Source organism: Oryzias latipes, chromosome 22 (genome assembly GCF_053564925.1).
Source record: "Oryzias latipes strain Hd-rR chromosome 22, Olatipes_Hd-rR_3.1".
Taxonomy (NCBI): domain Eukaryota; kingdom Metazoa; phylum Chordata; class Actinopteri; order Beloniformes; family Adrianichthyidae; genus Oryzias; species Oryzias latipes.
This window is the reverse complement of record NC_136258.1, coordinates 362,487-388,065: the sequence shown is the minus strand read 5'-3', so window position 1 is coordinate 388,065 and position 25,579 is coordinate 362,487. Positions and strand designations below refer to the sequence as shown.

The 25,579-nt window shown below is 40.7% G+C and overlaps 1 protein-coding gene across 1 annotated transcript; it reads left to right on the top strand.

Moving 5' to 3' along the window:
* Nucleotides 1–1,613: 1,613 nt before the first annotated feature.
* On the top strand, nucleotides 1,614–25,206 carry bend3 (BEN domain containing 3). Its single transcript, XM_078940517.1, has 6 exons — nucleotides 1,614–1,797; nucleotides 21,707–21,761; nucleotides 21,853–22,034; nucleotides 22,125–22,156; nucleotides 22,268–22,787; nucleotides 22,878–25,206. Exons 2-6 carry the CDS (start codon nucleotides 21,710–21,712, stop codon nucleotides 24,333–24,335), a joined length of 2,244 nt encoding a protein of 747 aa, XP_078796643.1. The 5' UTR covers nucleotides 1,614–1,797; nucleotides 21,707–21,709; the 3' UTR covers nucleotides 24,336–25,206.
* The last annotated feature ends 373 nt before the right edge of the window (nucleotides 25,207–25,579 follow it).

Sequence of the window (25,579 nt, the reverse complement as noted above, 5' to 3'; positions counted from 1 at the left end):
TTTTCATTCCTCTTTGTTGTTTTATGTTGAAACGGGACGTTTCCTCTGGAGGAGGCATATGTAACACTGTTTACTTCTGCATTGGTGTTCAGATGACACGCTGTGTCTGTCCATCATTCTTTGGCCATGAGGGCGGTTGATTACAGCAAAAGGCCCAACGTCTTCTACCTGCGGACTGCCGACTGGAGGGTCTTCCTGTTTCAGGCGCCGAACGCAGAGCAGATGCAGTCCTGGATTACACGCATCAACGTGGTGGCGGCCATGTTTTCAGCTCCCCCTTTCCGGCGGCGATCGGCTCTCAGAAGCGTTTCAGCCGCCCCCTGCTGCCGGGCTCCGGGACCAAACTATCTCAGGAGGAACAGGCGAAATTCCACGAGAACCGGTTTAGAGCGGTTTCATTCCGAATTCATGAAAGGTGACTGATGAACTTCATTCTTCATTCTTATGACCATTGTTCTTGTCATACATCTTCATTGTCTTTCGGCTTTTCCCATCAGGGGTCGCCACAGCGAATCATCCTTTTCCACCTCACTCTATCATGAACATCTTCTACCCTAACAGCCAACTTCATGTCCTCTTCCATCCATATATCTTCTCTTTGGCCGTCCTCTTGCCCTCCTGGAAGGGAGCTCCATCTCCAACATCCTTCTACCAATATATCCACTATCCCTCCTCTGAACATACATATTTATTCTATTTGTTTTGAACAATAAAGTTAAAAATAAAAAGTGAATGAAAAGGAAAATAAAGGCTGCAGCGGTCCTCTACACCCAAACGTGTCTCTGAGCTCCTTATTTTACATACCTTTACCGAACCCCGGAAAGCCTGCTCCACTGAAAATAATCTGATTTTGAGTCGCCAAAAGGTTCAGAATCTCTGTTTTTTAAACCTATCCAGAAATAATGCTTCACAAAAGGCTCCACATATTTCATCTTCTAGCTAGGCTCCGATCATGAACGGAAAACGTTGATGTTTCCTCTTTAATCTATGACTTTTTTATCGTAAATTTACGAGATTTATATATGAGATATAAATACATGAGATATAAACTTGTTAATTAATGAGTTTGTGAACTGGCCCTAAAACCCTGACCTACTATTGTTTTAATGTACAAGAAAAAATAAAATCTTGTCTGTTTAAAAATTCAGATTATGATAAAATTAAGAAAACAAATGGATAGGATGTAATTTAAAAAAACTCAGAAAATCTAGAATTTGGATTAGTCAAAAGAGAATAAAACAATCAGCTCTGTGTAAATATTATTTAAATAATCCTGCATAATTATTTGGGTTATTTTGTTCGCCGGTTCTTTTAATTTTTAAAGTAAATATATAAAGATTTATTTAGCTTTTAAATGCAACCCAATAAATCCTCTAGTATAATGGAAGTTTAGTAAAAGCTGAGTAAAAGCCAAAAGTCTTAATAAATCATTTTTATTACGACTTTTTAACCCACGTGACTTGTAATAACAGTTGACCAGGGTTAATATTTCATTAACTGGATATATGGAATATATACAAAATACAAAATATCGGTAGTAAACACAGACATTTACAATTTTTATTTAAACGTAACCTCCACCACCCCCGAGTTGTGCGGAAGTGACACAGCAGGCGCGCGCTTCGTCACGTCACGTCACGTCACGTCACGCGAGACACCAAAGAAGAGGAGCGAGAGGAAGAAAAAAGTAAAGGAGAAGAAAAACATCAGGCAGGTAACAGCTACCTCCAAACCACAGGCCGCAGACATGTACAGTGCCTCCCTGACGGTCCTGAAGGAGGACACAGACTCCTGAAGGTGAGCCTTGTGCGCTGGTCACGCGCGTTACCGTTAATTTGCCCTGTGTCATGGGGGGAGCTAGTCCACGCAAACATATCGCCTCAGTACAATACACAGTAAATAAGAATTTTTATTTTCCAAGTCACTCACAAGTTGTCAACATGCGGGGTAGTTCCGGGCTCTTTAACTAGCGACCCTCGGCGGGGTTTGCTGTTTCGGTTGAAGGGTTCAGGGGCGGAAGAATGAGGAAGTAGCCGTTCATGAGCGCTGGAGGGAGGGAGCTCGGAGGAAACTCGCAAACTACTGTCAGCGTCCGTGGAGAATCGATGTGCATCTTATTTATGCTGACAGATAAAAGTACAAGGCCATGAAGTACTATTTGCGTTTTTTAGCTGTTCTCAGGAACGTGTCTGAGCGCATGTTAGGTCAAAGGCAGAGCATCATCTGGTCACGTTGTGTTCACACTAGCTGTGACAGATAGGCAGTATGTTGACAGTAACTAACACATAAAGACATTAGCAGAAGTCACACTGATTCTTTTTTTTATAACCACATCAAAAGTACTTGTAGTATTGTGCTTTACATATAATAAATTAAGTATTGTTTCATCCACATTTCTTTTTTTTTTTTTTTTTTTTTTTTTTTTTTTAACTTGTCCTGTCCAACAGCTAGGCAAACAGATGAGAGCTGAGGGCCTCTTGACATATTTTATTTTAACAAGAGGGGTTATTCATCTTCAGACAAACCAAAGGTATGTCTGAATAAACCCCTTTTGTAATTGAGGCCAAAATTTATTAATTTCAATCATGTTTGAAAATCTTTGGTGTTGGACCGGACGGAAAAGGAAAGAGGGGAAGAAGAGAGAGGGACGTTAGAGAGAGGGGGGGGTAGGAGGGTGATAATAGGAGGGGAAAGGGGGTAAGACCATGAAGCAGCATAGAGCAGACAGGTTTACTGGTTGTTTATCGTTACGGTACGGTTCAAATGTAGTACAAAAAGGGCGGGGCCTGTTCACACACACTCAAATATTATCAACACACCTGCTAGCCGCAAAAATGTCCACATGTCAACATGCACACAAAACAGATAGTGTTCACGAACGCATACCTATGCCTTTAAACCAACTAGTGTGAAATCTTTCATTCATTCAATCATGCAAACTATTAGTGCAAAGGTGAGCTAACACCTGTGCTCAGGTGAGTGTTTATGTTCTTCTAAAATGGATGGTGGAATGTGAAAAGAAGGAGGAGGAGCGCCCAGCCACCCCCACACCCATACCCCCGCCGCAGCAGCAGCGGCAGCCGGAATTCCCCCAACGCCACACGGGAACAGGCAGGGAACAACCGCCCCCCGGGCGACCAAGACCGCCACCCAGGCCAGGGCCAGCCGGACCGCCGCGAGGCCCCCAGAGCCAGAGAGCAGGGAGGCGCAGAGGGAAAGAGAGCGCCGCCCCAGCCCAGCCAGGAGAGCAGCCCCCCGCCGCGCCGGAAGAGCCCAACGCAGGGCCCCACCGGAGAGGGACGCCCACAGCCCCAGACGAGCACCCCACCACCACCCAGGAGTTCCGGGCATCCCCCCGCCCCGACCCCAGGTACGAGCCAGGACCCCCCAAGGGAGACCCGCTCCGCACTTTTCATCCACATTTCTACTTTTAAGGCCCGTTCACACCGGGACGAATTTCGCCGGCGATTTTCGCCGACATTTAACTGTTTCGTGACTAAACAAAGGGCACCAATGAGAGTGTGCACACCAACGCGAAAAAACGCCATACGTCAAAGCGTCAAAAAAAAAAACGCCTCGGGTTCGTTTATTTTTTTCGACGCGTCGAAATCTATTCGACCAATGAGAATGGCGCTTTTGCACACGTGTCTGGAGCTTCTGAAGTTACAGTAAAACACAACTTGGGGGTGCTCAAACACAAAACTGCCTTGCTGAGCACACATACCAGCGAAGAAGATAGACGCCAAGTAGCGTCTACACTGCCGCGAAGAAATAATGACGGACATTCTAAAATATCCCCGAACCAAGCACCAGTTGGAGCTACTGGTGCTTGAAATATTCATGTTTTCTTTGTATTATTCTGACAAGCGCGTAAATACTTGCTCTCTTCTTCTGAGTGAAAAGCGACTTTAAGAAGCGTAAAGTTGCGCAGCGCCACCTTGTGTACAGGAGTATTTCTGTTTACATTAAGCGCCATCTAATGTCAGGGAATGAAATTGCATGTTCGCTCGGCTCATCGTCAGCGAAAATCGCCTGGGTGTGAACACAAAAAACGCTGGCGAATAACGCCTGGCGAATATTCGTCCCGGTGTGTACGGGCCTTTAGGCTGCATTAAAAGGTTGTTAAATGAACAACTCAGATATGTTTAGTACAATGGCCCTGAAGTGCAAATCACACCAACAAATCACTCGATGCAGAAAAATTTTAAAGGTCACAATGACAATCAAAAAGCAAAACTACCGTAATAATAAAAAAAACACCATAGCATAGTAGAAATTGAAAGAAAAAAACAGAAACCAAACACAATTTTAAAAAAATGAAACAAAATTAAATAATATGTTTCAGAAATCATAAGTAATTCCAGAATTCAAAGTTATATGTTGTCCTTTTGTTTCATTTTATTTGTCTAAAACATTCTTTTGTTTTGCAAAAAAAATGTTTCTTTTTTATAAAAATCGGAAAATGTAGGTAATACGGCACATTGCTGATTGAATGATGACGTTTGTCTATCATTTCAACAGAAAATTATTTGGCATGAAGTAAAACTGAATATGCTCCGTACCAATCAGATGCAGTTGCAAAACCTCAAGTGTCATAAATAAAATGTCATTATCCATTCTGTGATGTCCTGTAGTACATACCTTTTCTGGTTTCTTATTGTTTTTTTCAGATTTCATTTGATTTCTGGAAATTACTTTTGTTTTCTGGAATCTTTAATTTTTGTTTTGTTTATTTTTTTGTAAATGCATTTTGGTTTCTGGAATTTTGTTTTAATTTCTAAAATGTATGTATATTAAAATTTGTTTTGCTTTTTTAATAATAATAATTGATACTTTATTGATCCCACAATGGAGATTCACCATCCCCTAGGGGAGCGGTGAGCTGCAGCATAACCGCGCCCCGGGAGGCAGTAGCGTTAAGGGCCTCGTCTAAGGGCCCTCACTGGGTGATGTTCATTCCTAGCCATTGATATGGTAATTGACCCAGTACCATTGTTTATCCCCCACCGGGAATCGAACCCTGGATTCCTGCATTGTAGCCTCTCACCTTACCAACCGAGCTACCCAGCCACTAACATATTATTTTATTGTCATGATCTTTTAAATTTTATTTTAATCTTTTAAGAGTACACAAAATATGATGCTAAAACAACATTTCTAGTCAGCCTATGTGAACATAATCCACAATTGGCATAAAAAGGAAGTGCAAACTAAAGTAAGGAGAAGAAGAAGAAAGCAACAAAAAAACGGAGGGAAAAAACATGAAAATAGGGGTAATATATACATTAAGGCATCTATATTTTATCTTGTAAAAGTTTATTTGTCTAGAAAAAAATGTAAGAATGGTTGCCAAATCTTTCTGAACAGTACTGGATTATTTTACCTATCAAATGGTATTTGCTATATTTTAGCCACAGACCCAGTTTCTTTGCAGCCAGGATACCTTTTATGAGTAGTTGTTTCTGGGAAAGGAATAAGATTTTAAATAAGCAGGTGATCCAAGTAGTGCCAGTGTGCTCTTCAGAGGCACATGGAGTGGGGACGACTGGGCACTCTCCCTCCTTCTTTTCACATTCCATCATCCACCTCAGAAGAACAGAAACCCTCACTGGAGCACAGGTGCTATCTCACCTTTGCACAAATAGTTTGCATGAATGAATTAGATGTTTCACGTGTTGGTCTGAACACATACATATGCGTGTGTGAATGTTAGTTGTTTTATGTCCATGTTTACTTGTTTGTATATGAACATTATTGGAGCCAAAAGGTAGGTTTGTAACACTGATATGTGTGGACAGGCCCCACCCCTTTGACATGTCTTCTACATCTAAACCTGACAGTAATGATTATAAACGTACAGTAACTTGTTGCCTTGTGATGCTTCAGTATTTACTTTTGTAATCACCCTCCTATCTCCCCTTCTCTAACAGTCCTTTCTCTTCTTCCCTTTTTTTTTCTAAATAGAGTTTAGTGTAAATTACAAAAGGGGTACAGCACGAAGAGATCATTTCTCATTAAAATGCAGGAAAAAAACTGTTTTTTCTTTAGAAATGCATTTAGCTTTTAGTTCACTCTGTGTTAATACAAAATGATTGAGAGACTTGCTGTCACATTTGAACGTTTATCAGAGTTATTGAAGCAGGAAGTCCGAATCTGTGAAGACTTTTCTAACTTTACCAAGTCCTGTAAGTGCTGCCCTCTGATTGGTTGACTCCGCCTCCTCTTACCCCCCCATGTCCATTTTCGGACCCAGATGAGTTTTGACACAAGTTTCTCGCAAGGAATGTGTGAGAATTCAGAGTGCAGTTGTAGCGCACTTGTGATTTGCGCCAGCAGATTCGAGCACACGCAGAAGCACATTTGAGCAGTTGGAATCACAGATTTGAAGTTGGAACTCTAAATGAACTCGTGCAAATGGAAATTTGTCAGTTCACAGCAGAAGATATTTACACACAGATGCAGATTTTTGATGCACAAGTATTCACATTCTATATTACAAGTTCTCGAATCAAATCTACAAGTGCGTTCTTGAACACAATTGTGTGATTGGGGTGATGAGCGGGTGGATAGACTCCAGAGCTCTGGAGCTCTGGGGTAGAAGTTGTTTCTCAGACTGTTCATGTGGGTTCTGATGCTCCTGTATCTCTTTCTAGAGGGAAGAGGTACAAACAGTTGGTGTCCCGGGTGGGCGGGGTCTGCAGCTATACCACCAGTCTTCTGTCGAACCCGGCTGTCGTACACTGAGTTGAGTTGTGGGAGACGTCCTCCCACAATCTCCTGTGCGGTTTTCGCCGCTCAGGCCAAGTCCTTCCTGTCTTGAGCGGTGCATTTCCCGTATTCCACTGTAGCACTCAGACAGAGGATGCTTTCTATGGTTGCTCTGTAGAAGTTCCCCAGAAGTTGAGATGAGAGTCCAGTCCTTTTTAGCTTCCTGAGGAAGAAGACATATTGACATATGTGACATATTTTCAGCTGTTTCACACTTTTTTGTTATGCATATGATTCCACATGTGTTAATTCATAGTTTTGATGCCTTCAGTGTGAATCTACAATTTTCATAATCATGAAAATAAAGAAAACTCTTTGAATGATAAGGTGTGTCCAAACTTTTGGTCTGCAGTGGTTTATTTTTTTGGTTTGTTACTCATTTTTTCAGATTGGAGTTTGACTGTATGAATGGTTTGTGTTGCTTGTTCACCTCAGTTGATTTGCTAATAGTTTTTTCGTTTTATCTCCAAAACAACTGAAAATATGTCATATTCTAGGTTCTTCAAAGTAGCCACCTTTTGCTTTGATTACTGCTTTGCACACTCTTGGCATTCTCTTGATGAGCTCCTAGAGGTAGTCACCTGAAATGACCTTCCAACAGTCTTGAAGGAGTTCCCAGAATGCTTAGCACTTGTTGGCCCTTTTGCTATTCACTCTGCGGTCCAGCTAGGGGTGTGACGATCACCACATCACTGCACTTTTCTTTTCTTTTGAAGTTCTGCATAATGTGCGTGATTAGAACTATAATAAACACATTAAACACATTCATCTTTTCTGATAATTTACTTTTTCTGCTAGTCCTGTGTTCAGACTTCAAGGGCTTTTGTGGGAAACATTTTATTACTGTACTCCTTCACTCCCTGCGCCGTGCCTCTCACTCCCTATTGCCCGCAGTTGTTACTGGTAGATGCGGTTTTCCTCCCACTTGGGTGGATTTGATGTTGATTTTGCGGAGAAATTTTGATTTGGGCAGTTTTTGCGTCAATTTGTCAGGTTTTAGTTAGCTTAGACTTGTAATATAACTGTCTTTTATTTTGAGAGATATTTTATTTGAAAAATTATCGGATCTTCTTGGTTACATTACTGTCACTTGGGTGTTAAATCAGTCCAGTGGTGAGTTTAACAGAGTAGGGGGAAAAAAACTATTTCTGATAGCCTGGCTTCGAGCCCAGCTTCCAGCTGTTGAAGGATCTTGAGCTTGTGCGCCTCCGTTTTTCCAGCCCACCCAGGGCTCGACATAGCCATTTGTCCGCTGGCCCGGTCCAGCTCGCTCGAGCAGTATGGACCACAAGACTTTATTTTTCACTTGTCTGCTCGGGCCACTAAAATATCTAACGGTTAATATATTTTTCACCTTTTTCAATAAAGTATATTTTGCGAAAACGTGTAGATCAGGGGTGCTCATTACGTCGATCGCGATCGACCGGTCGATCTCCAAGGACATGAGTGTAGATCGCGGGCCAGAAAAGATTAAAAAAATAAATAAAAGTACTTCTTAAAAATCCACCAGCCACTCAAAATCCTCACTGAGAAGTACGGGACTTGATTGACATGCAGAACGGCCAATCAGACATCCTCTTATACGTCATACGTCACTGCACACGCGTGTTTAAAAACACTGAGCGCAAACTCTGTCATCAGAAAGTCCCTTTCTGCCCTGCGGCACGTCAAATCCCCGGCAGAAGATCACTCCGGACAACCGGAGTGTTTTTTGAAGCCGCCCCGCGTTTCTCCTCTTGCTATCAGCTCTGCAGTTCTCGTCCGATAAATACGAGCTCATTAAGGAAGCTGTTTTTTCCGTGGCATGCGCGAACGGCGCCAGCAGCGCCTTTGAAATGCCATGATGCTCCCCGCATTGCACGGTTTACAGCAGAGCATGACATACGATGGTTGCTGCTTTCTGTCTTGGTAATAAAACGCCTCATCTGTTAATACAAAAGTATCTCTGTGTAATCTTACTGTGTAGTTCTTAATCATCAGTATATAAACAAGAATGTTCAAATAAACATGTAACTAATAAATATAACTAACATTTACTAATGGTATTTAATATATATATATATATATATATATATATATATATATATATATATATATATATATATATATATATTTTATAGGTAGATCTTTAAGACATTGTCCATTCAAAAGTAGCTCACACGCCAAAAAAGTGTGAGCACCCCTGCACTAAGCTTTAAGCTTAATTTCAAAGAATCAAATCAAAATTTTTCAATTATTTAATTTAATTAAGTAACTAAAGTAACTAAAAAGTAAATGTAACTTTGCAACTTTAAACAAGTAACTCTGCAAATTTGAACAACATAACATCCTTAATTATAAAGATCTAATAAGTAAATGTAACTTTGCAACAGTAACAAAAAGCAGAACCTCAAGGCAGTCAGAGGAAAAAAGTAAATAAAACATGCGGTGCTTGCTGCGTCCGCCTGCGGCGTCCGTCGTTTGGGGTCGCGCTGTGCGCGGTGTCGGGCCAGTAACTTTCAAAAACTACTGGCCCTCAGGGCCAGTGCAAATTTCTGGGCTATGTCAACCCCTGCCACCTGTGTTTGACGTTTTATTTTACTGAATCTTTACTTAACGTGTTTAATGTGGTGTTAAAAGGAGGTTCATGGAATTATTTAATAGTTTTAATAGTGTTTTTGTCTTTTTGTTTCTCCTGTTCCTCATGGTGTCTACTTGATCGAGCAGAATACAATTCCATTTCAAACGGACTCTTATTTGAAATGAATAATTTTGTGTTTTAGTGGTTAAATGGGGCATTTGTTCTGCAGAACTGTCAAACTTAAAAGAACTTCCCCAATGATGGTGCATTAGAGAGCGAGACATGGGATTGAGGAACTACAATGACAAATATTGTGTTTACATGAAATTTAATAAGTATATCAGCAGAGTTTCTCAAAACTTGGTTGCCTGCAATGATGTTTTTGGTTCAGCAGAAGTCAGTATCAAGTGACACAGTATCGACACAGTATCAATACAGTTTGGACAATGTGCCGAAATGATTCACGAGGCCTCATCTACCCATCTCTAGCAAATACTGACAGATACCTACAGCGCCCTATAGCGGTTGTTACTATTTATTTTAAAAAATTCAGTTATAAATCTCGCGTTAGTATAGATCAAAACGCCTCCAAACTAAGCAAAAAACGTGACAGTAGTTGGAAAGTGTGGGATCAAATAGGAGTGTGACCATCACCGCATCCCACTGCCGTGGAGGGACGAAGGAGAGATCCTCTCCAGGGCCGTTGGGGGATCTTCTTTCAGTGTTCATTTCCCCGTTCGGACCCTCAGAGCCTCCACAGCGGGTTAATAAAAAATCAATCACCGTTCTTCTGGGGAAACCTTACTGTTCTAACTTATATCAGTAATACCAAACATGAACGCGCACCCCCAACAGTCTTGTGCTGCACACGCTCCCTCCTCCTTCCTATACACACACGTTCTGAAACACTGGTTTCAGCACATACACATAGACATTCTACAACACCTAAATAGTTAGTTAGTTAGTTGTTACTGTTATTTGTTTATGTGTTAATAAAGAAAACTGTGTTCTAATTTTTCATTTCCATTGTATTCATTTCTGTTACAAACTGCATGCGTTCTTGAGTGTGCCACTCGGCCGCTGGGGGATTTTGGGTTTAGCGGGGGGTCATAACTGCGACACCGTTTCACCGTTAAAAAAAAGAAAATATATATTTAAAACATAAAATGTAATAATTAAAAAAAGGGGCTTATACAAATATACACCCTGGCAATCCGAAGACACATAAACCCTTATTATAATAGGTAAACCTGTCCAACACAAAAGGCCTTCAGCTCTCATCTGTTTGCTCAGTTGTTGGACAGGAAAAATTAAAATAAATAAATAAAGAACTAACAAGATGAGTTTTAAGTATTTTCTTTAAAACCTCCACAGCTGATGAAGCCCTCATGTCCACAAGCGAGGCTCACAGTGCTGAAATATGGCCTCGCCGTTGGTTTTTGCACTGACTTTTGGGACCACCAGCAGACCTGCACCTGAGGGCTGTGGGATGGTCATAAACTAAGTAAATTTGATAAAAATGAAGTACCAATTCCATTTAAACTTTTATAAAATAACAATAGAACCTTAAAATCAATCATAAAGCTGAGCAAAGATTTCAAATATGGAGTAATGTGCTCCTTCTTCCTGGTCCTTGTATTTTTTACGAATCAGTTTCCTCAATAAAAGTAGCGTAGAACATTAAAAGATTCTCCAAAGCCCGCTTTCAGTGGAAGGCAGTGGCGGACCATGCATTACTGTTATGGCCCATTTGATGTCTAGGGGTACATAGAAAATGGCCGTTCACCCCTACAGCTTCTCTTGAACAAAACTACACAAAAACCACAAACAACTACAAAGTGCCACACAACAAAACAAATGATAACAACAAATGATTTAATGGAGTATACATGGACAAAACATACAAATGAACACATGATTCAGATATTTTTTTAGGCGTTCAGAGAAAGGCCTTGAAGGCCCTGACGCCCCACCACTGGTGGAAGGGGTGTGGGCTTCTAATGAGCCCACTCCTAATTGGAGAGAGCGGTTGCTATAGAAAGATAGATGGGCCAATCACAGCTTACTGAGGACATCTGGTTCCATGAAGGACATATTGCGGAAAAATGGCAAATTAATTCATTTTCTATAGGTGACTTCACATGGGATTCGCATTTTTATATCTTATACGGTCAATGGTCTTAACAGAGACTAGGACCTACAAAGGCATTTCAAAGGAAAAAAGATCAGGCTTTTGTTTTTTTGTTTTTTTTATTGAGGGTGGCTCTATCCGACAATGAGAGCCGGCAGGGAGGCAGTTGCCAAGGGACGGTCTACAAAGCGCAAGCTCCGGGGAAAAGTTATCAAAAAAATCCATAGTCTTTCAAGTAGGCCTGCGCAATATACCGCAAATTTATCGTTATCGCGACATTAAGCTGTGCAATATGCATACCGCAAAAGACGGCGAAAATCGCAATAAATGGTTACCTTAAATCTGCTATAACAATCTCATGGCAGCTTGAAATATTGAACAAATGAAATAAATCCCTTTATGCATTTAACCAATCAAAAGGACCCGTTTACGTTGTTGATCAATCAGATGAGCCCTTTTATGTTTGATATTTGCCTCCTACGTCGACGAGGGTCATTTGGAGTATCATTTTTAAACTGTTGCAGTGAAATGGAGATGATGTTTTTGGTTGTTTTGCTGTTTGTTTATATACCGCGAATTATATCGTTATCGCAATATTAATCACCAATATCGCATATCGCGAGTTTTCCTCATATTGTGCAGCCCTACTTTCAAGGAAACTAAATTAATAATGTTACATTGTTACAACTCTTCTTCATATTGATGCTACAATAATTTTAACATTTTTTAAAAGAAAGTTATTTTCTACAAATTTTTAATGGAGACATGAATTACATCTGATCAAAAAGGTTCTGAAGATCCTAAAGCTACAGTCACATGACTAAGTATCACCTATTTTTACTAGTTAATAGTTGACTATTTTTACTAGTCAATAGTTGCACTATTTTTACTTGAATCTTCAAGCTACTTCACAGAAGTGCTCCTTTTTTCAATTTCATTTATGTATTTGTTCCTTTAAATGAAAATTATTGATTGTCCAAAAGGTTTTTATGTTTGTCTTACAATATTGAAAATGTTCATGATTGGAAAGGAGCATAATTGAATAATACAATTCTTATAATTGTCTGCTCCCTTTTAAACATTGCATCATATTTATATTTCTCACACCATCACCTGTACTCAGATTTTACCATATGCAGTTATAAACACAGTAAATACATTCCATTCATTTAGTACATACAGTCAGGACCATAAATATTTGGACAGAGACAAATTCTTTCTAATTTAGTTTCTGAACATTACCACAGTGTATTTTAAATAAAACAACTCAGATGCCATTGAAGTGCAGACTTTCAGCTTTTATTCCATGGGTTGAACAAAAAGATTGCATAAAAATGTGAAAAGCTAAAGAATTTTTTAAACACAATCCGTTCATTTCATGGGCTCCTAAGTAATTGGACTAATGAAATAACTGAAAACAAAATGGTCATTCCTAATATTTGGTTGAAAAGCCTTTGTTGGCAATGACAGCCTGAAGTCTTGAACTCATGGACATCAGCAGATGCTGGGTTTTCTCCTTCTGAATGCTCTGCCAGGCCTTTACTGCAGCGGCTTTCAGTTGCTGTTTGTTTGTGGGCCTTTGTGTCTGAAGTTTAGTCTTCAACAAGTGAAATGAGGCTCAATTGGGTTAAGATCAGGTGACTGACTTGGCCATTCAAAAATATTCCACTTCTTTGCTTTAATAAACTCCTGAGTTGCTTTGGCTCTATGTTTTGGGTCATTGTCCATCTGTATTATGAAACGCCGTCCACTCAGTTTGGCTGCATTCACCTGGATCTGCACAGACAGTATGTCTCTGAACACCTCATTGATGTGTCACATCATCAATAAACACTAGTGTCCCAGTGCCACTAGCAGCCATGCATGCCCAGACCATCACACTGCCTCCACAGTGTTTTACTGATGATGTAGTGTGCTTTGGATCAGGAGCTTCTCCACGCCTTCTCCAGACTTTTCTCTTGCCATCATTCTGGTAGAGGTTGATTTTGGTTTAATCTGTCCAAAGAATGTTTTTCCAGAACTGTGCTGGCTTTTTTAGATGCTTTTTAGCAAAGTCCAATCTAACCTTCCTATTATTGAGGCTTATGAGTGGCTTTCATCTTGCAGTGTACCCTCTGTATTTACTTTCATGCAGTCTTATTTTTATGGTAGACTTGGATATTGATATACCTACCTCCTGTAGAGTGTTGTCCACTTGGCTGGCTGTTGTAAACGGGTTCCTCTTCACCATGGAAATGATTCTGCTATCATCCAAAATTTAAATTCAGACACCTGTTCTATGTTTTTGTTGTTAATTGGACAAAATCACTTCAATGTTAAATACCATTAACTTTGTTTTTGTTAGATTCAAAGGTAATTTGTTGTAATCAAACCACATTTTAATTCTTGTCATTATCTTTTCATTATTTACAACCTAGGTTTTCAGATTATCCCCAGAACAGAATAAGTTAGTATCATCAGCAAGTAAAACAAACTGTAACAACTTGGAAATATCACAAATATCATTTAAATATAAAATAAAAAGTTTAGGTCCTAAAATTGAGCCTTGTGGAAATCCACAAATAATATTCATGAGATCAGACTTATTCCCTCCAAACTGCACGTATTGTTGTCTGTTTTGTAAACAACATATGCATATAATGTATATTTTGATTGATTGATTTATTTATTTAAGTGTCATGCACTAATGTGCCCAGCACACACGGGCTTATATGACACTGAAAAACAAAACAAAATACACAATGCATAAAGATACATCCCCATCACAAAAAGAAAAAGGAATCCAATAACCAATAACCCCCCTAATCAGAGTCTAACAGAATACATAGTGTCCATTCTTATTGTCCATGCTTTTGACACAACATTTGCCAAACGAAAGATTTCATTTTCAAAAAGCCAACGTAAAATTTTGTCTTCAGATAACCAAAACAAATCTGGACATTTCTTTTCTATGACGTCATACATACAAAGTCTCTGTTTCTCATACAAAGGGCAATAAAACAAAAAATGAAATTCATCCACCACCACTAGCAGCTCACAGACCTCACAGAGTCTTTCCTCCTCAGGAATGCCTTTAAAACGCCCTACTTCCACCTGTAGGGGGAGCACTCCTGCTCTCAGTTGAGCACATAAGGATCTTTGTCCTCTTTTTAAGTTATATATAACATATGGCTCAGCAGAAAATGTGTCCTTAATTTGCAAATAAGTTCGTAATTTTGGTTTTTGAAGCAGTTTCATTTTCCAGTCTTTTTCATAATAACCAACTAAAGTTTCCTTAACATTATCTATCTTACATTTCAAACAATTAAAAAATAATGATTGTAGGTTCACAGACGACAGAATGTTCAACACATCTTTACACCAGGGATAAATATGAGCTCTATCCCAATCAAATACTTTACGTGCAAGTCTCTCTGCAGGTAAAGTCACCAGCCGGTTCCATAATCTGAGAACTTCTGCTCTTTGTTTGATCACACAAGGTTCCCACCCCATGTCCCCCTCAATGGCGGCTTTAGTGGTGAACCTGTGTACACCCAGAAAATATCTCATTGTATTGAACCTTATCACACTCAGGAGCGTCTTCATAACCCCAGACTCCTGGAGAATAAAATAACACAGATCCCACCATGGCATCGTACAATTTACCAAACGTGTCAAAACTCAACTCAGGACAAACCTTCATCTTATTTATCACTGCACCAAGCGCCCTCCCAGCAGAATCTGATAACCGCTGCTTCCCTTCTGAGAACATCATATTTTTATGAAAAACAAAACCAAGATATTTATAGGTATCAGTAAACATGAGAGTAGTTTTACCAAAATAAAACAGAAAATTACTTTGAGGTACTAAAGGCTTTCTAAAATGAACGATTTGTGTTTTATCACTATTGATAGTGAGTCTCCATTTGTTACACCAGTTATTCATTGTATTTAACATTCCTTGTAATTTTATTTCCTCATCCGCTATCAAAATAATATCATCAGCATAAAGTAATATGCTCAAGTTCCAGTTATTGATATCAATACCCAAGTTAGTTTTCTTAATTTCTTGAGCTAAATCGTTGACATAGATAGAAAAAAGAGTTGGTGAAAGAACATCTCCTTGTTTAACTCCAAATGGTGTGGAAAACCATCCTGTTTTTAGGTCATTCACCTGCACACAGGCTAATGGAGCCTTATACAGAGCTTTAATTGCTTTATAAAATTGACCATTAATACCATACATAAGTAATTTATATTGAAGAAGATCTCTGTCTATCGAGTCAAATGCTTTTTTTAAATCCACAAAACAAACAAAGGTACTTTTACTTTCTTGCAATCTAGCTCTCACCACCGAGGACAGAACATAAATATAGTCAATACACGCTCTATTTCTCCTGAATCCATTCTGCTCCTCTACAAGGACTTCGTTTGTTTCTAGGTATTCAGATAACCGATTATTTATAACACTAGAAAACACTTTATACACGGTACTCAGTAGGCTAATGCCTCTATAATTCAGAGGGACTCTTGGGTCTGCTTGAGGGGATTTTGGAATCGGCTTGATGATCGATTTATACCAAATAGATGGTATAAAGCCATTCTTAAAACAGAATCTAAAGAGAAAATGTAAAGTAGTTAACAATTTGGGACACTTAAGAACCTCGTTTGATAGTTCATCCACACCAGCAGCTTTATGAAGTTTAGTTTTCTCAATGACTTTTAGAACTTCCTCAATTGTAATATCTTGATTTATTTTGTCAGAGTAGTTCAGAGAAATTTTTAAACTATTGTCTTTTTGGATTTGCACATATTCAGAAAAAACTGGTCATCAAACAAGTGGGAACTACTATTACAGGTAAACAAGTTCTTATAATCTGACTCCCACTTGTTTAACACTTGCTCTGCTAGAAAAACAGATTCTCCAGAGTCTGTTAAAATCTCATGCGGAATTGGCCTTCTACTTTTAGGTCCTAGTTTATTTATTTCCCTCCAAAATAACTGTGATTTATTATTTTGCAAATGCAGTTGTAGTTGAAGAGCTTTACCCCCTCCTGAAACGTCTTTTAAATAATTTTAACTTCTTATCAAAATGACTCTGACAGTTTTTAAACACAGAAAGAAGCTCTCTTTTCAGAACCATTTCTTTGCATTTTAAATACTTTTTCTCTGATAAACACAGTTGTTCCCATAGACTCTGCAGTTCATTGTTCCAGTAAGGTTGATTTCTTTTACATATTCCTTTATTGCTTTTATATTTCTGTTTTGGTCTATTTTTATCCAATTCTTTACACAAAACATCACAAAACCAGCCATAGCAATGGTTTAGATTTTCCTGTGTTTGTCTACCTTCCCTCAGCTGAAGACCAATTTCACATAGAGACTCACAACAGACTTCTGACTCCAGAAAGTGAACAGGCAGTTTTCTGATTGGCTTTTTATTTTGTAAACCAGCTTGCATATTATTTGAAAAATTTGTTTCAATAGTTTTAAAACGCAAATAGAGAACTGAATGATCGGGGAGTTTACTTCTGTCATCAATGAGGTTCATCAGATCAGACTTGTTGCTTTTTATCAGCTCCAGAGGGGTGAGAACTTTAAATTCAACACACTCGTTTAAACCAGTGTGCGGGGTGACAATGTAATCCACCACAGCTTTACCCTTAAAAGACACAGAGGTGAAGCAATCATTCTCTGGATTTACCCTCCCATTCAAAACACAACATTTAGAGTCTTTAAGAAATTCAACAAAAGCGTGTCCATGATTGTTTAATATCGTGTCTAACACAACTCTTGAGGGAATATCATCCTCATCCACAAAATCTTTTAAGCATCCTATACGACTGTTCAAGTCTCCACATATATAAACAGAATCAGCATCAGATGCATAAATTAGTGAAAGTAAATGGGCAAAAAAAAAGATCAGCATTGCGCCCCCAAGTAGAGGTTTCAGGGGACAAGTAGCATGAGATTACTTTAAACGAAAATTGTGACAAACCATGTTCAAAACGTAAAGACAGAATCCCATCATAGGTTTTATCAATCCTCAAAGAAAAACTGTCCAAGAGAGTATTTTTCACAAATATTCCCACACCCCCAGATGCTTTAACAGCTTTTCTGTGCACAATCCGATTGTGTCCAATCCAAGTAAAGCCATCCAGCTCCGGTATCAAATTGGATAGATGAGTCTCATTTAAAGAAATAATATCAGGCTCTAGCGACATGAGAATATGCGCTCTTAGTTCACAGTTATTCAGCGTCCAGCCGTTCACATTCCAGTGAACTAAAACAAATTCAGTACTTACAGGCTGAGCACTGTCTCGTCACACTCCTGCCCCACGCTGCACTGGACTGCTTGACGTTTGGGCCCGTTTAATCAATCGCCCATTTCCAGCCACATAGTAGTCTTTAGCCATCGGGATTTCGCGCAAAAGGGTGCGCAAATTTGTTTCCATGAGTCTCTCCGCGTGAGACTTTGCAGATGACACATAAACTCTCCTGTAGTTTCCATGATCTTTTAGCTTTGACTTCAAACGAAGAACAGCCACTTTATCCTCCACCGATGCGAGCTCCACTTTCACCAGGCCTGGTTGCCGTCCTCTCTGCCTTACGCGCTCCGTGGCTACCAGCGTTGGCACCGGGTCACAGTGCAATCCATCCTGCAGCAGCTCCTTCACTTTAGCCTCGAGATTTTCTCCATCCGCTTGAGGCAGCCCGACAATAATCAGTGACACGTCTGGGTCAAAAGATTTTCCCCGCACTTCTCTGTTCCTCATTTTAGTTTCAATATCGTCCATTCTGGAACTCATAATTGAAACTTCCAGATCCAGATTATTGCGCACTTCCTTCACCCCCTTCTCCAGCTCACTTTTAAATGCAGCTTGTCCGTCAAAAATGATTTTTTCCAAGCTTCCCCGGAGGGTGTTCATTTTTATATCCATCTGTGTTTCAATATTGCTTTGCATATTGTCCATTTTTGTCTGCATTTTATCCATTTTGTCATTGAGTGCTCTCAGTTCATTCATTAAGGCGTGCTCACCGTCGGCGTCTTTCTTACGATGACGTGTGTTATCTGCCATTTGGGCTTCAGTCGTCCACAAATTATTGCATCCAAATTAAGACTTTTTGAACAGAGCGACAAAGTTCTGTTCAAAGTTCAAAGTAATCTTTCAAACCCAAAATCAATCTCCTCGCTGCAGCACCCACCCACAGGCCCCAGCGCTCCAACTCCTCATTTGCCTTCCTGCTCCTGTGGCAGTCCTGGAGCTGCTGTGATCAGTCATGTATAAATCAGGATAGAATGATTTATCGTGTCAAAAGCCTTCTTTAAATCAATGAAAAAATCTATTGTGTATTTCTTTTTGTCAATTGCTTTTGATATTTCTTCAACTATTTTCATTACAGCCAAACCTGTAGACCTATTAGAATGAAACCCAAACTTATTCTCACTTAACAAATTTTTTTTTAATAAAGCTGTCTAGTTTGTTCACAAACAACTTTTTTAAAACTTTTGAAAATTTGGAAAGTAATGATTCTGGTCTGTAATTATTAAAAGTATGTCTGTCTCCATTTAAAAAAAAAAAGGAATACCTTTAGCTATTTTCATCCTCTCTGGAAAAATTCCCAATTTCAGTGAAAGATTAATGATATGATGTAGTGGTTTGACAATACAATATATTGTCATTTTTATTATTTTCATATCAATCCCATTACTGTCCTTTTGAGGTCTTGTTTTTCAGTTTGTATACTGTAGTCAAAATGTCATTTTCAGTCACATTGGATAAATACATAGATTGGGAAATTTTCAGTCATTCCTTCATTTCATTCAGTCAAACAAACCATTTAGATGTTGAAAAATAGGGGAATGATCCCTGGATTTTGCCCCTGGTTGGATCTCCCAGTGTTGGAGTTAAACCCGGTGGACGAGAGGGTTGTGTCCCTTCGCCTTCTGGTGGGGGACAGGCCTCTGGCAAACAGCACTTTGAAGTACCCGTCCTTCTTGGTGTCTCTCGAAGGGGTATAGGAAAGTGCCCTAATGAGGAACTCACTTGTCTTCCTGGGGGATTTCTATGCCCGTGTGACCAAGGAGGGGCGGGATTGGTAGTAATGGCCTTCCAGATCTGAACCTGAGCCACCGCTCACCGCTTTTGTTGTTGAACTTCTGTGCTCGTCATAGTTTGTCCATAACAAACACCATGTTCAAACACAAAGGTGTCCATCAATTCATGTGGCATAAGGACACCCTAGTTTGTAGTCGTTTCAGGTGACCTTTGGCCATGTATCTTGAACACTCTGGTAAAAAGAGGGGCAAAGCTGTCCACCAATCACTACCTGTTGGCGAGTTGGATTTGCTGACAGAGGAGGCCGGAAAGACTTGGCAAACCTAAATGTACTGTGAGGGTGTGCTGGGAACGTCTGACTGAGCTCTCTGTCAGGGACGTCTTTAACTCCCACATCCGGGAGAGCTGTGGCCCGGGCTTTTGTGAAGGCAAAAACTAAGTCCTGGGAGGAGTTCGGTGAGGCCATGGAGAGGACTAACTGTTGGCCTCGAGGAAATTCTGACAAACTGTCTGGTGTCTCAGGAGGGGAAGCAGTCTTCTGCTGGCCCTGTTATTAGTGCAGGTGGGGAGCTGTTGACTTTGACTTGGGACATTGTGGGGTGGTGGAAGAAATACAATGAGGGTCTCCTCAACCCTGCTGACACATCTTCTCTCGAGGTAGGAGAGGCTGAAGACTTTAGGGTGGGGCTGTCTATTACCCGAGCTGAGGTCACTGAGGTAGTCCACAAGCTCTTTGGTGGCAAGGCTACTGAATAGATGAAGTTCGCCCAGAGTACCTCAAGTCTCTGGATGCTGTAAGAGTGTCTTGGCTGACATATCTCTGCAGCACTGTGAGGCAGTCGGAACTGTACCACTGAACTGGCAGACGGGTGGTTGTTCCAGGGAATCACTCCTCAGCCTCCCTGAAAAAGTCTATGCCAGGGTACTGGAGAGGAAAGTCCATCCGATAGTCGAACCTCAGATCCAGGAACAACAGTGCTGTTTCCGCCCTGGTCATGGAACAGTGGAACAGCTCTACACCCTCTTTGGGGTGCTGGAGTGGGAGTTTGCTTATCCAGTTTATATGTTTTGTGGATTTGGAGATGGCTTTCGAACATGTCCCCAGTGGTGTCATGTGGGGGGGCTCTGGGAGTATGGGGTCCATGGAGCCTTACTAAGGGCTGTCCTGTCTCTGTATAGCCGGAGCAGGCGCTTGGTTCACATCGCTGGTGGTAAGTCACACTTGTTCCTGGTACATGTTGGACTCCAGAAGGGCTGCCCTTTTAGGTTCTGTTCATAATCTTTATAGACAGAATTTCTAGGCACAGCCAGGGGGCGGAGGGGGTGTGGTTTGGGAACCACAGGATTTCCTCGATGCAGAAGAGTGAAGATTAATGGAAAATTAGTGAAGATTGGAGTTTAAGATTGACAGGCGAATTAGAGCGCCGTTTGTGTAACGGCCCTTGTAGTAAAGAGAGGGCTGAGCCAGAAAGCAAAGCTCTTGATTTGCTGGTCGATCTTCGTTTCGAGTACTGATGGCGTACCATGGGCTCTTGGTCGTAACAGAAAAAACAGGTACTAAATACAAGCAGCAGAAATTAGCTTCCTCCATAGGGTGGCTGGGCGCTCCCTTAGAGATGGGGTGAGAAGCTCAACCACCCAAAGAAACCTCAGAGTAGAGCCGCTGCTCCTCCACATCGAGAGGAGCCTGTTGACGTGGCTCAGGCATCTATTCCAAATGCCTCCAGGAGGCATGGCACTGGCTGAAGGCCCAGGATCCGCTGGAGAGACTACGTCTCTCGGCTGGCCTGGGAACTTGTTGGGGTCTTCAGAGGAGCTGAAGGAAGTGGCAGGGGAGAGGGGAAGTCTGGACATCTTTGCTTATATACCTTTGCTGCCCCAGCGACCCTGTCCCGGATAAGCGGAGCAGGATGGCTGGATAGATGACTGAGACAGTCTGGATGTACTTATTAAATGTGTTCATTTTTTAATGTGTTAAAGAAGTATCGGGTCGGGGCTATCTATCGGCAAATACTCAAAATCCAATGACTCGGAACTTGATCAGGGCCACCCAAAAAACCTGATTGGGACATCCCTGATCATGCAGTCAGACTTTAAACTTTTTTTTTCCTTTGAGGGGGTGGGGTGAGGGTCTCCTTGTGTGTGTTTGGTTTTTAGTTCCTTTTGTTTTACCTACAGAGATTTCACACATTTCTCATTGACTTTTAGGCTATGAATTCCTGTGAACATGGGGAAATTTCCGATGAAGCCATGCTTGATAAAGGTGAGTTAATCTCATTGATGAAATTGTTGTTGCCAGGGCAGTTATTTATAGTAAAAATAAAAAAATAATACAAATATATCATGATTTCCAGAAAAAAACAATGTTCAAGAGGTTAAGGAGGAGATGGAAGATGTTGCGGTTTGTGGACAATCACAAGATGATAAAGAAGAAGGAGCTCCTGCTACTACAGAGGTCAATAAAAGGTCATCTGCTGAATTTTGCTCTGATACACATCAGTCCACCAGCAGCAAAAGACCTAGAGTCTCTAGTGAGGTAAAACGAAGCCAGTTTACAACATTTAAATTCTTATATTGATATGTGTTTAGTAATATTTGCATAATTTAATTCTTTTTGTTTTCTTAGTCGAGGAAACGCTTTATAGGTGATGGCAGCAGGTACGAACCCCTTTGCCTTACCACAAGTGCAGACAAGGAGGGTATCCAGGAGAAATCCAGCATTTCATACAAAAAGCCTCTTTTTAGCATCTTGCATAAAATTTCTGACAGGAGGAACACGCCGAGTCTGGAGCAGCAGGTCAGTCACGGAAACCTGAATCAACTCAACCTAAGCAGCAGCATCCTGTCGTCCAACCTACAAACTCCAGAGCAAAACTGCTCAGAGGAGACCTTCCCAAACACACAGTCAACTAGCCACACCTCAAAAACAGACTCCAGCCTTTACCCGCTGATTGAGAAAATGTTTTTCATTCTCAATAGCTTGAATTCAAGCATGACTCAGCTGCATAGTAAAGTGGACTTGTTAACCCTTGAAGTCATGCGGATAAAGAAGCAGATCAAACAGACAGAGATGGTGACAGAGTTCCAGCCTCCCCTTGAGTATCAGCTGACGCATAATGAATTGAATCAGCTGATGGAGCAGACAGCCAGTCCAGGAGAGCTCAGCTGTCAGCTGCTCGTCCATCTTTTCCCAGAGTTGTTCAAAGCCAGGGAGTGCTCTCATGAGTGCATGGCAGGCAAGAGAACCCTGGAATCTCTCCATCTGCAGCTGATTCGTAACTATGTGGAGGTATGCTACCCCTCTGTCAAAAACAACAACATTTGGCAGGAAGAATGTCTTCTCCAGATTAACGACTTTTTTAATCGCTTCTGGGCGCAGAGGGACATGGAGAGCGCCCGGCTGCTCAGGAAGCATACAGAATTGGGCGCTGGGACAAAGGCAGACCATCCTCAATCTCATAGTATCAATGAGCAGGATCAGGGGGAGCATGGGTCTGTGGACAACCAGCAGGACTCCCTTGGGAGGTCTGACATTGGATTTAGCACAGAAGAACTGGACGAGCTCTCCTCCCCTGATGACTTTGTCATCCTACTCGTGCACCGTCTTTTCCCTGAGGTTTTTGAAGAGGCAAAAATACCAGAAGGCTGTAGTAGTTTGACCAACATGGGACAAGTGATTCTGGAGTCTGATAAGATGGAGATTTTAAGAAAGTACATGGAAACCTATTTTCCTGATGTGCCTGAGGAAAGCTGGCTTCAGGTGTGCATTCAACATGTAGAGTATGCTCTGGAGGGTCCCCATAGCAATGGTAATGGGAGTGAAACGGACAACATGAATGATGAAGGCTATGATTTAGCCAGCCTTCCCGATGAAGATTCTATTCTAAAGGTTCCAGAATATGACAGGCCCAGTCGCAAATCCAAAAAGTCGCTTCTTCCACTAGTGGATTTTGACAGTTTGGAAATTCCCTCGCCTGATTTCCCGGCGCCACAGGAGTACATGTTGACAAGAGAGCAACTTAAGAGCAACTATGAATGTAGCTTGTCCATTGGTAACTTTGCATCCAGACTACTTGTACTCATGTTTCCTGAACTTTTTACCCACGAAAATACTAGAAAACAGTACAACTGCAGTGGCTCTCTGGGAAAAAAGCAGCTCGACCCGGTCCGTGTAAGTCTGATCCGTCACTACGTGCAGTTAGTCTACCCACAAGCAAAGAATAACAGAGTGTGGATGCTGGAGTTTGTGGGTAAGTTGGATGAAAGGTGCAGGAGGCGTGACACAGAGCAGAGGAGGTCGTACCTGCAGCAGCGTAAAGTTTACAGTCACGAATCAGAGCAGGACTTTCTCTGTCAAATGAGCCGCCTCCATCCAGACAACCCGAAAGAGGATCCCGACATTCACTCCTTACCCCCTGAGAAAAGCAGCAAAGACTTTTGTAAGATTCCCCTGGAGGAGCTGACTGTGTCCAAACCAGACTTCCCTGTTCCGTCCACATACCTGCTGTCAGACACAGAGATACGAGAGATTGTTCAGCAGAGTCTCTCTGTGGGTAACTTTGCCGCCCGCCTGTTGGTGCGCCTTTTCCCTGAGCTCTTCACCCAGGAGAACCTGCGCCTACAGTACAATCACTCAGGAGCTTGCAACAAAAAGCAGCTTGACCCTGTCCGACTGAGGCTCATCCGTCACTATGTGGAGGCAGTGTATCCCGTGGATAAGATGGAGGAGGTGTGGCACTACGAATGCGTGCCGAGCATTGATGAACGCTGCCGGCGCCCCAATCGCAAAAAGTGCGACATTCTTAAAAAGGCCAAACGGTCCAGCACCATGTCTTAGTTCCAGGACGTTACACTCTTTGTCATGAAGCAACTAAACAGAAGCTGAAGCTTTTTTCTTTGATCCTACCTTTGATTTTATTCACTGGCTGCAGCAGCAGATGTTTTACATTAGGTAGTCTTGTTAACGTTAGACCTAAAACTCGTCTTATTTATAAGTCAAACTATCCTAGCTCGTCTAACTAATTTTGTTCGTAAATGTTGCAGCCTTGAAAATAACAATAGTAGCTAAAAGCATAGGTCACACAGTTTTCTATATTAACAGAGTTTAGCCACAATGTGAAATATTCCCATTGCAGTTATCAATGTAGCATTGTGCCACTTGTGTTGATGCTATTGTACTTCCAGCTGAGTCCCTGATTATTTGTACAGGAACATTTTAAATGTTCTTTCTGTCACAAGGGGTTTAAAATGACAAGTTTATGTTAAAGAACTTTCAAACAAATCTTTAAGACACAAGTGTTTTTTCCACCTTACTTTAAATATGAATTGATTCAAAAGTAATAGTATTTTAAAAGAATTTATTGAAAAAAATAAAGCATTTCCTTTTGTAATTCCCGAAAGCTTTCCTGTTTTTCTAGGATTTTTCTAATTCTGAGTCAAACACCATAAAAATATTAGCAGTTTGACTCTTCATATTATTTTCTGTTAAAAAATTTTAAGTAAAATAGAAAAAATATTCACATAAGTCATATCTTAATTGGCAGATTAAAAATCCAATATGGTGGCATATAAAGGCAAAACTAAACATTGTCCTAGTCCGGATGTTTATGGACCACTGTATGTTAAGCCTTCTTATAGAAGTTTGTAATATAATTTAACATGACAGTTGATCATGGTAGCATTTTTCTAATAAACCACATTTGTGTAAATGGTATGTGTGGGATTTGTTCTGCCTGATCTGACATTTGTGGTTGAAGATTTATGATTTGGACCTAATTTATGACTCCTAAATAGGCAGCAGGTAGACTTTCTTCTGAATCTAAATGGTTTAAAGGAAAAGATAATGAGGTGCAACATGAGATGAGAAATACAAAACTTTGGTTTTTTTTCTTTTAAAGCCACAAAGATGTAAAGATGTGAAAAATATGTATGTATTTTTGCAAATATGCATCCTGTAATCACGACCTTTATGGCAAAAAAGTCTATGCTCTGTCACAAATTCTGCAAGTTTTCTCACCTAAAAAGATTAGAGGTTAATAACATTTACTGGGAGAGACAATGCAAGAAAAGAATCCTGAAAAT